The 13,568-nt window shown below is 45.0% G+C and overlaps 1 protein-coding gene across 2 annotated transcripts in view; it reads right to left on the bottom strand.

Annotated features, from left to right (window-relative positions):
• Positions 1 to 316: 316 nt before the first annotated feature.
• Positions 317 to 13,568, bottom strand: part of SLC18A1 (solute carrier family 18 (vesicular monoamine transporter), member 1) — a 32,680-nt gene continuing 19,428 nt past the window's right edge. Inside the window, exons 11-17 of one of the 2 annotated variants that reach the window (XM_008585088.1) lie at positions 7,088 to 7,166; positions 6,068 to 6,119; positions 4,552 to 4,615; positions 4,216 to 4,335; positions 3,741 to 3,874; positions 2,745 to 2,896; positions 317 to 514 (exon numbers count right to left, since the gene is read on the bottom strand). In XM_008585088.1, the coding sequence (XP_008583310.1) occupies positions 2,783 to 2,896; positions 3,741 to 3,874; positions 4,216 to 4,335; positions 4,552 to 4,615; positions 6,068 to 6,119; positions 7,088 to 7,166 (563 nt within the window). In that variant the 3' untranslated portion in view covers positions 317 to 514; positions 2,745 to 2,782. Of the gene's footprint in view, positions 515 to 2,630; positions 2,897 to 3,740; positions 3,875 to 4,215; positions 4,336 to 4,551; positions 4,616 to 6,067; positions 6,120 to 7,087; positions 7,167 to 13,568 lie in introns of those variants that run through there. The other variant, XM_008585089.1, reaches the window with a different exon arrangement.

The raw sequence follows: 13,568 nt of genomic DNA, 5'->3' as shown, positions 1-13,568 counted from the left end.
TGGTTCCAGAGCAGAGGCCATCTGCCATTTTATGCTTCTTTTATAGAAAACTTTCTGTGGCCCATTCTTACTGGGTTGGCATTTTCATTTTTAGTGGAACTTAGTGTGACTTGTAAATGTGAGAGTTACCGTGCATTTCCTTCTTCATATCATTCATAATGTGACTGGGCACAGGTCCAGCTGCCTGCCCCCTTTATAAACAAACCACTCAAAAGTCAAATGTTGGTGAAAATGGAAGTCGGCTTTTATTCAGGAATACCAGTGACCTGAGCAGAGATGTTAGGCTCACCCATCTCTCCAGTAAACCTGAAGGAGAATGGCTGGACTAAAACCATCTTCAAGACTCAGATTTACTAATGGGTTTTTAAAGAGGTAGCTGAGGGAGTGGAACATGGGAAATGAAAAGAAGGAGGGAAAGGGGATGTGAGCAGTGAGGGCTTTGTGCAAGGTCACAGGTGCAGAGTCTCCCCAAGACTCTGGTTTCTGCTCCTGTCTTTGCTGTTATCTCAGGGTCCTGCAGGAGAGGTGGAATCAACACAACTTTGTTGATGTCTTTCTTGCTTTCCCAGGGTCTGCAAGTCTGCAGCCTCGTGGTGGCTGGAAAACAGCTTTACATTTATGTAAATAATGTCATCTTACCCCATAACCAAGATTCAAAAAAGAGAAGGGAGGGAACTCAGAGAAATGCATGCCAAGGAAAACACTGTGTCCTTTTAAAATCTGCCTAAAGCCCACGTGGTTTTAAGTCCCAAACTGGCTTCAGTCCTGCTCACTCCAACAATAAGGCCACTGATAAAGACTAATGTTATTTTCTGGTTTTGTGGGATTCTTTTTTTATACTTTTCCACACAAAGGCTATTTTTATGGTCCTTCACCTACTTCTGATCTGCAATTAAAAAGTGCCCTGACTGACTTTGCTGTGTTTGGTGTTGACTCCTGTCAAGAGTATTTTGAAAGTCCTAATACATTAATCCATTTGTTTGCCCTTATCCACATCTCTGTAGGTTGCTCAAGCAATGTTAACTGGCAAGTCAGGGATGAGTTTCTCTTAAAAATATTCTTCCTACTTTTTTCTGTGCTAACAATTTTTGTAACAAGCTCACCCTTTATTATAAATCCTACCCCATGTGGATGCGAGAATCGGCAGCTCTCCACCCTGTCTACCCGACTCCCCCATTTGTACAGGAGTCCCCAAGACCAATCACTCAATCTGCATTTGGAGTTACAGCTTATATATTCTGACAAACAATTTTCTAATTCTACCTTTGGGCTTCTTCAAAATCTGAGATAAATGTCATCCTGACTAAATGATGACACAAGTACATCTGGTTTTGCAAATCAGGTAAGTCTAGTTACTGCCCATCATCTAAAAACACATCCAGAAAGAAGGTATCCATTGTCCAACTGATAAGGATTCATTGAAAGGTTCAGCCTGAAGGTATTCTGGTGATTCAGAGCTTATGCCAAACCCACCAAACTCCTACAGAAGAGCCAGGTGTCATTCCAGATAAAGTGTGAACACGCTGATCTGATATCCGAGCAGCCCCACGGTCTGTCTCTGCGGGTCTCTGCACCCTGCCTCCACCTCCATCTCTGCCAATTTTCCCCACCCGGACGGCAAGCATCCCTGCCTCCCTGTGCTGGAACACAGAGTGTGCTCTAACTTGCGCACTGATCATTTTTATACTGTGCATATCCTGTTTGCCCAGATAGATAGGAAACTACTTAATGGGGGTACCAAATCTCCACCTCTTTGAAACTCCATCACCCAATAACGTAGCAAAATGTCATTTATGATACCTACTATATTACCCCCACACTCTCTTTTGCTATGAAACAGCATCTAGTTTACTGATTCTGAATTAGGTAATAACTTACTCATTAGCAAGTGTGAACAATACCCCATTACACTCTTCATACTAGGAAATTTACAGTTGGGAGAGATTTCAGGGCAGTTCTTTTCACTTCTTCCCATGAAATCTTGGTTCTAATAGATCGCTTTTTCTGTCTTTCTCCCAATTTTTTATTTCTAAGAGACTAAGAGGTTCAAGAAAGGTAGAAACACACAAGGGAAATCATGAGATGTTCAGTAATTCAAGCATAAGAGAAACAGGCTCTTTTCTTTCCCATGGGATCATAAAGAGATAGGAAGTGCTCATTCACTAAGGGTAAAGCCACTTTAGCAGCTGTAGGTTTAGCCATGGAAAAAACCACTCAGCTTATTAAAAAAAACAAGCAAAAAATTCCCCAAGTTGGCAATTTGGCAGCAGTACAATGTTAAGGACACTCTCTCAACTCAGCTGGGAAAACCAGGGAGGAACACGTCAAGGGTCAGAGGACAAAACCCTTATAATCTGTTGAGAATGTTCCAAGGAAAATCGCACAACAGATACAACGAGCTTGTCAGCTGCCCCGCTGGTTTCAGGGGTGCACTGCTCACTGCCGCCTCCACAGAATGAGTCACCCTCTGCAGAACGCGTCACAGCTCAAGTTTAATCAACCTCACAGCAGCCTGGGAGGAAGCGTCAGTCTCTCCTCCCACAAAGGATGGGCCACCGAGGCATCAGCATAGAAAGAGAGTTGTGAGTTACACAGGAGAGGAGAGAACCAGGGAATGGCACCCACGGAAAGGAAGAAAAGGAGACACCCAGGGGACAGGGAGGTGGAGCCCCTGAGCAGCCCAGGGTGATCTGGTTCCAGAGAAGCAGATCTTGAAGCAGGGGTCACTGAAGTCCAAGCCTTACGGATTCACATGTGACAGGGCTCAGGACCACCTCGGCTGCTACCCCTCACTGTCAGGTTCCACATCGCTGTTCTCCCCCAGGGGGAATTCCTTTGTGGGCTTCTGGGTTGCATAAATCCGAGTCTCCATGGGGCAGTCTTGGCTCAGAATAGCCTGCAGCAAGAGGCAAGAAGAGAAGTCATAGCACATCTTTCTCCAGTCTCTCCATTCCCTTCCCCCTCTGGCTCAGCAGAGTCTAATATTGCTCAGGAAAGGTTCAAGAAGGACCTTCTGTTGGCTTCATGTACATGCACAGGCCTCCTGAGGAACCTAGATATATGAACCCTAGTCGGGACAAACATCTGATATGCTTAATGGAATCCTAACAGCGGTAGTGCAAAATATAGCAGGACTCGAGCTGAAATTGGCACCACTCCCTATCAGGGCTTCCTGTCTTCTTTTGTTCCTTTGAGCAGCCTCTCCATCCATCCTTAACCCATCCGGACTCTCAGGGTACTGATGCCTCAATAAGAGGAAAGAATCTTATTAACTAGAATCATATGCTGTGAATCTGTTCTCTGGGTTTTTTGTTCTTTAAAAGAGATGAACTGGTCAGGATAACAGCAGGCTCAGATGAATGAATGAGTGAATGAATGAGTGAATGCATGAACAGGCCCAGGGGAATTCTCCCATCAGTCAGGGAGATAACTTGGTAATTCACATCTTGCTAGTAACTACAGCAACTACAGGATGCCTTTGATGGTTCCCTACCGCAAGTCTTCACAGACTTCCCATTCTCTTGCTTTACTTGAGAGCCTTCTTAACAGCCCCAGTAAGAAGGGAAGTGGTTACTTAGAGAAGGGAAAATAAGGAAGGGCACAAAAGAAGGGTAAATATATAAGGGCATCAGAAAATGCGGTAAATCAGAGAGAGGAGATAAGAGCACAGGATGGAAAGGCATGAGAGAGACAATGGAAAAAAACCAGAAGCATATTTTTTTGCAATCACAGCTCATTACTAGCTTCTCCTCCTTGGCTGGGGGACTCCGCAGGTAGAAGCAGAGAGGAGCATAGGTGATGTTGACAACGCCGATGATGACCATGAGCCAGGGGAAGCCGATGGCCCTCACGATGGCACCCCCAGTGGATGGGCCTGCAAGGAGTCAATCAAATTCAAAAGTGTTTGCTGAGCCTCGATCACACATAAGACACTATAGGGGCAGCAGTGACCTAGAGGATGTCACAGGTCAAATATCTCCAGAACCCTAAGGTGACTGGCCTCTGGGCTCTACTTCCAGCTGGTAAACAGTAGACAATCAAATTCAAAAGTGTTTGCTGAGCCTCGATCACACATAAGACACTATAGGGGCAGCAGTGACCTAGAGGATGTCACAGGTCACATATCTCCAGAACCCTAAGGTGACTGGCCTCTGGGCTCTACTTCCAGCTGGTAAACAGTAGAGAGGGGGATGGGGAGGCACCAGCCCAACATACCTACAGCAAAGCCCAAGCAAAAAGCCACGTCGGCGATGGCATAGACGCTCCCATACACCGAGGTGTGGCGCAGGTCCACCAGGTGCCCCATGATGGGCATCATAGAGGAATCCACCATGCCTGTGGCCAGAGCAAAGAGGACGTGGCAGTCAGCTCCACCCACAGTCTGTGGCAGCCCTCCCCTCCGTCTCCATTTAGTCTGCTCCCTTTGCCTGTTGTCCTCCCGCTCCTTCTGGCTTTCCACCGACCTCCTATGCTGAGAAAAGAGGAAGGAAAGGCCTCTCACCCAAAGCCAGCATTCAGGGGCTTCTTGTTTGCTGGGAGGGCACTTCTTACCTATGGCAAAGCCAAGCCCTGCATTGGGGCCAATGAGACCAAGAATATCGTGAGCCAGAGGAACCTGCCAGGGGCAAGAGGAAGAGTTGATCAGGACCCCAGCTGGGGGAGGTGGGGGCAGGCTTCAAAGGGTTTTCACCGTGAAATGCACTTATTAAGTGCATACATTACCTCTTCGAATTCTCACACCTCCTTATCAAGAAGAGTCTTTACCTCCATTTTAAAGATATGAAAACTGGACAGGGGCCATTTGGGTTAAATGCCCTATCCAAAGTTACAGAGCGAGACCAAGTTTCACCCCATCAAGTCCGACCTGACGCCATCATACCGTAACAATGGTCCTTTCCTGTTGCATGGACGCTTCCTCCCTTTCCTCTTTTCTCTCTCTCCACCCAAACACACACTTCTGTCCTCATTCTTCACTGAATGGAGCTGTTTCTCTGTTCCATTACTGACATCATCCAAAGATTTTAACCCCCTAACTTGGCAGCCGTTGGAGCAAGAAGACAGAGAACAGCTCAACAACCGATTAGCTGTAAGTATAGGGGACCGCTGGCATGGTTTGGGTGCCACGTTAGCAAGCTCGTGAAGCTCTCAACCCCCTACAAAGAGCCATTCTTTCCCTCATGCAGGTTTCTTACCCCCCTCCCTGGGCACTTGTCACCCAAACCTGCTACCCCAGCACACTCACCTCTCAAAGGCTTAACATACTGTTTAGATGTCAGCAAATAACAATTTTAGGGATAACGCCTCAAAGAGGTGCCCATATTTTATCAATAGTATTGGCTAAGGTTCACTGTGGGCTCACTATGTGCAAGACACTGTGCTGTGGTTTATGTGAACTGTCTCAACATCCCTGTGAGATACTATCAGAATGCTCTCTACACAGATGAGGACACAATCTTAGACAGGTGGTATAACTGGCTCACAATCACACACACAGCAAGTGGCAACGCTGGGATGGAATGTGGAGCTAGTGCTCCCGAACAGGACCTCCAGCCCGTCTTGAGCATGGTGCTCGGTGCTTTGCAGTCCTGTCCTTATCTCCCTCAAGCCTAGGAGGCATGTGTGCTAATCATCCCCATTGAGGAGAGGAGAAAATGAAGGCTTAAAGAGCTTATGGGGGCTCTTGAAAGTAGAAACATCCTGAGGCAGAAATGCTGGTTCCCTGGTGACCTACGGGGATCTGCCAGGGTGGGATAAGCAAACGAAGTCATAAAATGTACCATTTTTCTGGCCCCAGAAATAGATGCCAGCATATATCCCTTCCTGTGTGTATATATAGAGCCTCAGACTGCTGACTTCAGTCACTCCCACTGCCCTCTCCCTCTCTGTCCCCACCTCCCCATCGATGGGACACCACTTGAACTGGTGGCATCTCCCTCCACTGCTAATTTCCTACCTACTCAGGAACAGTCTATCTAATAGTCCTTGCCAAGTCAATCCTCTGCTCATTTTAAAGCAAGGTGGCCTTTACATGTCTGGTTCTCTCTCAAGTAGGCCTTTTTATACTTACACAGAGCAAGCTGGTACCTACTACCACCATGCCAATCAGGGAGCACAGCCACCTGGAAGAAAGGAGGCATCGTCAGTCAATGCCAGGAAGAGACATCCCTTCCACCTGCCACCATCACCACCACACTGGCCAGCCCTATTGTCCCCAAGACCAGCAACCCCATAGGACCTGAACACACCTTGACAGGACCAGTTTACACCCAAGTGAGCTCTTTCCCTGTCCTTTCCTTGCCCCTCATCCCTCCCTGGCTCCTCACCTCCTTCCACAGGACAGCAGGGGAGGCACGATGGGACCCATTCTTCCTTCCCTTAGAAGAGGGGTCAGCTGACCCAGAAGGTACTTGACCCTTGGGAGTAGCCCTCATACTTAATTCATGCTGTTTCCCAGGTCACACTATCTCCTGCCTGTTTGCATTTTCTTTTTTCTTAAAGGACCATCTCAAAAAACACAAAAAGTACCAAAACTTTTCCCTCCTCTGATTTACAATAGCAGTGCTTTTTAAACTTATTTTTAAAATATTTATGCTGAACCCCAAAGATAAAATTAAAGCTGTTCTCGCTGCAGTGGAGGAACAGAATAATCTAGACTCATATCTCTTGTCCCCAACCTATTCCTTTGGTAGCCTGTGAGGCACCTCTGTAGAACCCCTGAGGGTTCCATGGAACACAGTTTGACAACCACTTCCCCAAAGTATGGCTTTTTTCATAGCTGCTCTTTGCTGGGATTATTTTATCTCCTCAACGAAATAGCAAACAGCTGGCAAGTAAAGGTTGTCCCTCATTTATCCATTGCCTTTTCTATAGCAGCCAGCTCAGGGCCCTCCTTTCTCCACACACCGAACCCTCATCACCCACCCACCACCCACCCTCCCAGTGGGCAGTTCTTATCCATGTGTACTTGTCCTAAACTTTCAATCTCAGAGAGGCTGTCCATCATCCCAGTGCAAGGAGAACCTCAAGTCTCAAAGGGCTCTCCCTTCTTCCATTCCCATCATTCTTCCCAGATCCACAGGCTACGTACCGACCCATCTTGTTGGCCAACACACCAAAGAGGTTGGTGCCAATGAGGTAGGACACACTGGCAGGCAAGAAAGCTAGACCTGTAGAAGACACAGATCCTCACCTTAGGACTTACCCAACTTACTCTAAAACACCTACAAGACAGTGAGGTCCCCATGCTACCTTTCAGGGGATCCTCATGCAAAGCCAGAACAAATGTCACAAGACCCCACCGCTCTGCCTTCCTCAGGAGCAGGTCTTGGTTGAGCCTCAACACACTTAACATGCTTCCAGTTCACCACTCACACTTTCTGATGAATGGCCCTAAAGGGCCATTCTCATGTATGAAATACCCTTGGTGACCAGCATGAGACATGAGCTTTAGAGAAAGACAGACATACTTTCTGAAGAGTGGAATTCCTGCCCTTCTATTGCTGTTAGGAACCGTGGATAAATGACTAAATCTTTCTGAGCCTTGGTTTTCACATCTGGAAAAAGCAAAGCTATGATTATATCATGCCAGGTTACAGTGAAAAGCAAATTAGAAAATATATGTAAAAGTATTTTGTAAATTGAAGCCCTGGCCACCTGGCTTTTTGACAGAGTGAAGTGTACTAGCAACATGAGTTTTAGAGCCACACAGTTCTAGGTTCCAATTGTGGCTTGGCTCTGTGACCTTGGGCAATTTACTTACCCTCTCTGAGTCTCATTCATTCACTTATTCATTGCTTTTAATAAGCATTTACCACCTATTCTAGGGCTAGGAATAGAGTGGTGAATAAGAGACAAAATCCTAGCTCTCAGGGAGCTTACATTTCAGGGAAGGGAGACAGACAATAAACAGGTAAACAAATAAATGAAAAATAATTGTGAAAAATGGTAAGGTCTGTGAAGAAAATTTAATGTTGTGATAAGACCGACGGACCGGGAAGAAGGGCTACCTTGGACATGAGGGTCAGGAAAGGCCTCTATGAGGAGGTGACATTTAAGCGGAGACTTCAGTAACCAAAAGAGAGCATTTCAAGCAGGAAAAAAAAAGCACTTAATGCAAATGCAAAAAGCCTTAAAGGAAAAAACCACTTAGTCTGTTCTGGCTAAAGCGTAAGGAGCTAGTGCAGAGTGAGAAAAGGTAAGCCCTAGAAAAAAATTGGGAATTCATCCAAATGCAACGGGAAGCTTTGGAGGAGGATGACATAATCTGATTTATATTTTCTAAAGTTCCGTGGAAGAATGGGCTCACAGGACAAGAGTGGAAGCCAGAAGACTACTCGCAGAATCCAGGAGAAATGTGATGGTATCTCAGCCTAGAAGTCACGATGGAGAGAAGTTAATAAAATGAGAGATGTTTTGGACATAGTTGGTGGCATTTTCTGTTGGATTGGGTGTTGACATAGTGGGACGGAGGAAGAAAAGAGAGAAATCAATTGGGTGACTGGAGATAAGGAAGACTGGTGGGGGAGGATGAGCTAGGGGGGACATGAAAGGTTTGAAATGCCTACTAGACATCCAAGCAGAGACGTCAGGCAATTGGATATACAAGCCTAGAGCTCCAAGGAGAGATAAATGCTGGACTCATTGGATTACAGGTGGTTCTTAAAGCCCTGGGAATGAATGAGATCACCAAAGATAGATGATTGGATAAAGAAGAATAGAGGTGCAAGGTCTGAGTCTTGGGGGATTTCTACCTTTAAAAGCTAACAAAGGAGGACAATCTAGCAAAGGTGATGAGGGGTAGCCAATGAACAAAGAGAGAGGAGATGGAGCCCAGAAGAGGAGCCTGGCCCTTGACTAGAGTTGGGATGCTTCAGCCGTAGTTAGAGAGAGGGCAGTGGATGTGGGTACAGGTGCAGGGAAGTGGATACATGTAACAATGGGCGCCCGTGTGAGATCCCTTCTCATTGCTTCTATTTTCTCAGTGACGAGCAGGCAAAGTCGACAGCTGAGCATGATGACGGTGAAGGAGTGTGACTGTACAAGAGGTGTGAATGAAGACATGTAAAATAGTCATTTTTCAAAGTGGGACAGAGTCCCTAGTTATTTAGGGACTTACGAAAAGATTGTTGGACAGTCTGAAACCCACTTTAGATTTGTAGCCATGAATATAAGGCTACTTCAGAAAGTTCATGTAAAGCTTTGTATTATCTTTCAATTCTATCTTTCCATGAATGTTTTGAGGTAGCCTCGTATGAGGTAAGACCAGTAGTCTGTTCGTGTATTTTCTACAGCCCAATCCCACTGCTCAGGTTCAAACAAGAGGTAGGCAACCAGATAGGTGTGATCAGGGTGACAGATAGGCTTTACCACGTGACAACCCCAGAGGGAGAGAGAGATATCAAAGAAGTGACACTAATAATGGACCACTGGATCCAAGCTGAGTAAAAAAAAGAAGTGAGGTCATGAGTAGTGATAGGATTAGAAGAATAACAGGCCAATGGATTAGTGATCTCAGTGTGGCCCAAGATTGTTGATATGGGGGTATTAGAACATCTGAGCAGGGAATATGTGGGGTTACATCTGGATTTCTTAAAATTGAGATTCAGAGGAGATAAAATGAATGGTGATGTCAGGCTCAGGGTATACATAAGATTGATTGGTTAAGGTGGAGAGGATAAAAAGATCATTGTAAGAGAGGAGATTAAGGAAGTAAAAGGCTGAGATGTTGGTAGGGCTATCCACCTGGATATTAAAGTCACCAAAAACGATGACAGGAGGAGAGGTTAAAAAGAACATGAGCTGAATGTTGACAGCTTTAATGAATGAGAAGGGGTAATTAAAGGGTCACTAGATGATTGCACTGAAGAGGGGTGAGGTGTTATAATGTAACATGATTTTCAAAAGAGCAGGGGTCTTTGAAGGAGAACAGAGAAGAAATGATTCAGAAGCAGCAAAGGAGAGCAAGGTCTGGAGGAACAAGGACCCCATCAAGAGGGCTGCAGGGAAATTGTGTTCACAGAAAACATCCAGGTCTCAGCAGGGAAAGGAGATGAAGGAAACGTTCAGAGAAGAAGATGAGGGCATAGGGGTGCTTGCCAATAACAGAGTTCCACATGGTCCAGGATTTGGAAGGGCATTGGAAAACTGCATCAGATTAAGAAATCTCTGAAATATGGGGATAATAATTATTCCTACCAGATTGGCTGGTTGTGGGCTTAAATGAAATAAGGCATATCAAGCATTTTGCATAGTTCCTGGCATAGAGTAAGTGCCCTATGAGCACCGGCCTTAATTATCATCATCATAATCAGTGACTGATGGGGTAAGAACTCGAACCCAGGCCTTCTCACTCCAACTCCAGGTGTTTCCACTACCCCTCCACCAGCAGTGGGGCAGCACAGATGACTCTGGTACAAGGGGCTGCTTGGAAACAGCAGTGTGAGTTTCTTTGGGTCTCACCAGCCTTTTCTATGCCTCTTTGTACCTAGAGGAAACAATGCAGCCTAATGAAAAACGTTGTGACGATTGCAATTAAATTGAAAATCAACAGTTCACTGGTTACTGGCTGAAGGCTTGTTTGCTTTTAATATTCTCTTCTGTTGGGTGGAAATGAAATATACTTTAGTATATTTGTCTAGTCTATCTGCACTGGTGGCAATCTGTTTCAAACTGTACTCATGTGTTTATATTTAATTGCTTAAAAAAATTTTAGAGGTTATAACTTGTCAACTGTCTATCTGATATGTGGAAGTAAGCAACTCTAGGAAGCTTACTAGCTTGTTCTTTAGGATCTGGCTATAGCTTGCATTTTGGCAGCATTTTGCTGACAGAATATGTGTCTTATACACACACATTTATTTTTCATAGCATATCTTCAAGGGGTGGGAGATTACATGTTTTGTGACTATCAAAATGATTTAAAGAAAAATAGTTATAAAACTAGTAAGAATAATAATTTTTATTTAATGAGTGTATCCTGCATTCCATGTACGGTGCTAATCCATTTAGAATACATAGATCAAAACAATCCTGGAAAGTATCTCCATTTTTACAGATCAAAAAAGAAAAGTTTGTCTTAGTCAATTTTCTGCTACTGAATACCACGGACTGGATAATTTGTAAAGAAAAGAGATTTATTTGGTTCACAGTTCTGGAGACTGGGAAGTCCAAGGGCATGGTGCTGCATCCTCTCAGCCATCTAGTGAGGGCCTTTTTGCTGTGTCATACCACGGTGGAAGGGCATCCCATGCAGTGAAAGCATGCTCACGCATGAGAAAAAGGGAGCCAACCCCCCCTCTTTTGTAGCTAACCCATTCCCTCCATAACAGCCTTAATCCATTCAAGAGGGTTGTGCCTCAATGACCTAATCACCTCTTAAAGGTCCCACCTTTCAACACTGCTGCATTGGGTGTAAGTTTCCAACACATGAATTTGGGGGACACATGCAAACCATAGCATTTCACCCCTGGCCCCCCAAATTCATGTTCTTCTCACAATAAAAAATATATGTATTCCATCCCAATAGTTCCAAAAGTCTTAATCCATTCCAGTATCAACAGAAAAGTCCAAAAGCTCATCTAAATAGATATGGGTGAGACTCAAGGCATGATTTATCCTGAGGCAAATTCCCTCTTGATTAACAGCACCTAGCTCCCTTCTACTTCCAAAATACAGTGGTGGACAGGCATAAGATAGACATTCCCATTTTAAAAGGGAGCAGTGGAGCAGAAGAAAGGGATAACAGGTGCCAAGTAAGTCCACCTTCTGGGCTCAGTTCACCTGGCAGTTCTCACAGTTTGGAGTCTGGTGCCTATAGCTCTCCCAGGCAGGTATTGCACACTGGTGGCCCTACAGTTCTGTGGTCTTCAGGGGTGTCCCCCAGGCAACTTGTGACATTCTTTGAAATTTATGTGGAGGAAACCATGCCCCCACAGCTTTTGTATTCTGTGTGTCTGCAGAATTAGTACTATGTAGAAACTGCCAAGGCTTACTGCTTGTGCCCTCAAGAGTGGTGGCCTGAACCACAGCTGGTCCCACTTGAGCCACAGCTGGGGCAGCTGAGGGACACTGTGCTGGAATGTGCAGAGCAGAGTCACTAGGGAAACCTGGGCAGTGAACCAATGGAGGGTGCCCTGAGTCCATCCCTCAAAACCATTCTGCCCTCCTAGAGCTCTGAGCCTGTGATGGGAGAGGCAGCCTCAAAAATCTCTGAAATGCCTTTGGGGTCTTTCTCTCATTGTCTTGATTAACAGCAGCTAGCTCCCTTCTATCTATACTAATCTTTTTAGCAAACAGTCACTTGACCACACCCTTGGTTTGGTCTCCTAAAGATGCTTTTTCCTCTTCACATGGCCAAGCTTCAAATTTTCCAAATCTTTCCATTCTGCTTCTTTTTAAATTATAAATCCCATCTTTAAGTCATTTCATTGCTCTTGCATCTTACAGTATGTGGTTAAAAGTAGCCACACAGCAGCCTGAATGCTTTGCTGCTTAGGTATTTCTTCTGCTACATATCCAAGTTCATTGCTCTCCAGTTCTACATTCCATAATGTTCTAGGACACAGACACAATTCCACCAAGGTCTTTGCATTTTTATAACAAGAATGGCCTTTACTCCAGCTGCCAATACTTTGTTCCTTATTTCCATCTGAGACCACGTCAGAACAGCCTTTACTGTCCATATTTCTACCAACATTATGGTCATGACCACTTAAGTAATCTCCAAGAAGATTCAGACTTTTCCTATCACTCTTCTCTTTTTCTGAGCCCTCACCAGAAAAGCCCTTAATGTTTTGTTCATGGCAATACAGATTTTTTCTAGGCTGTTCCTCCAAATTCTTCCAGCCTCTTCCCATTACCCAGTTTCAAAATAGTTTCCACATTTTTAGGTATTTGTTGTAAAAACAACCTCAATTCCTGATACAATTTTCTGTCTTTGTTTTCTACTGCTATAACAGAATACCACAGACTGGGTAATTTATAACAAAAACAGATTTATTCGGCTCACAATTCTATAGGCTGGGTATTCCAAGAGCATGGTGCTGCATTCTCTTGGCAAACTGGTACGGGCCTTCTTGCTGCATCATTCCATGGTGGAAGGGCATCCCATGGAGAAAAGAGCACTCAACAGAGAAAGGAAAAGGGGGCCGAACTCCCCCCTTTTATTGCTAATGCACTCCAGCAGTAACAGCCTTAATCCACTCATGAGAGCAGAACACTCATGACCTAATCACCTCCTAAAAGTCCCACCTCTCAACACTGTTGCACTGGGGATTAAGTTTCCAACATGTGAATTTTGGGGGACACACTGAAACCAAAGCAGAGTCTGAATAGGTTAAATAACTCATCCAAGGTTACATCAGTAAGTGGCTGGAACAGGATTCAAACCCAGGCAGACCTGTTTCCAAAGCCTGGGATTCCTCCACTTGGTGATAGCACCTAGCACACAATGGGCCACATAGCAAGTGCTCAGTCACAGACTACATGTCACTCTCAAAAGCCTCATCTCTTTTGCTCCTGCCAACAACCTTGAGAGATGTTCTTCATGTAGAGTAGTGGTTTTCAAAGTG

This window comes from Galeopterus variegatus, unplaced genomic scaffold, assembly GCF_000696425.1.
Source record: "Galeopterus variegatus unplaced genomic scaffold, G_variegatus-3.0.2 Scaffold3451, whole genome shotgun sequence".
Taxonomy (NCBI): Eukaryota; Metazoa; Chordata; class Mammalia; order Dermoptera; family Cynocephalidae; genus Galeopterus; species Galeopterus variegatus.
This window is presented reverse-complemented; position numbering and strand designations above follow the sequence as displayed.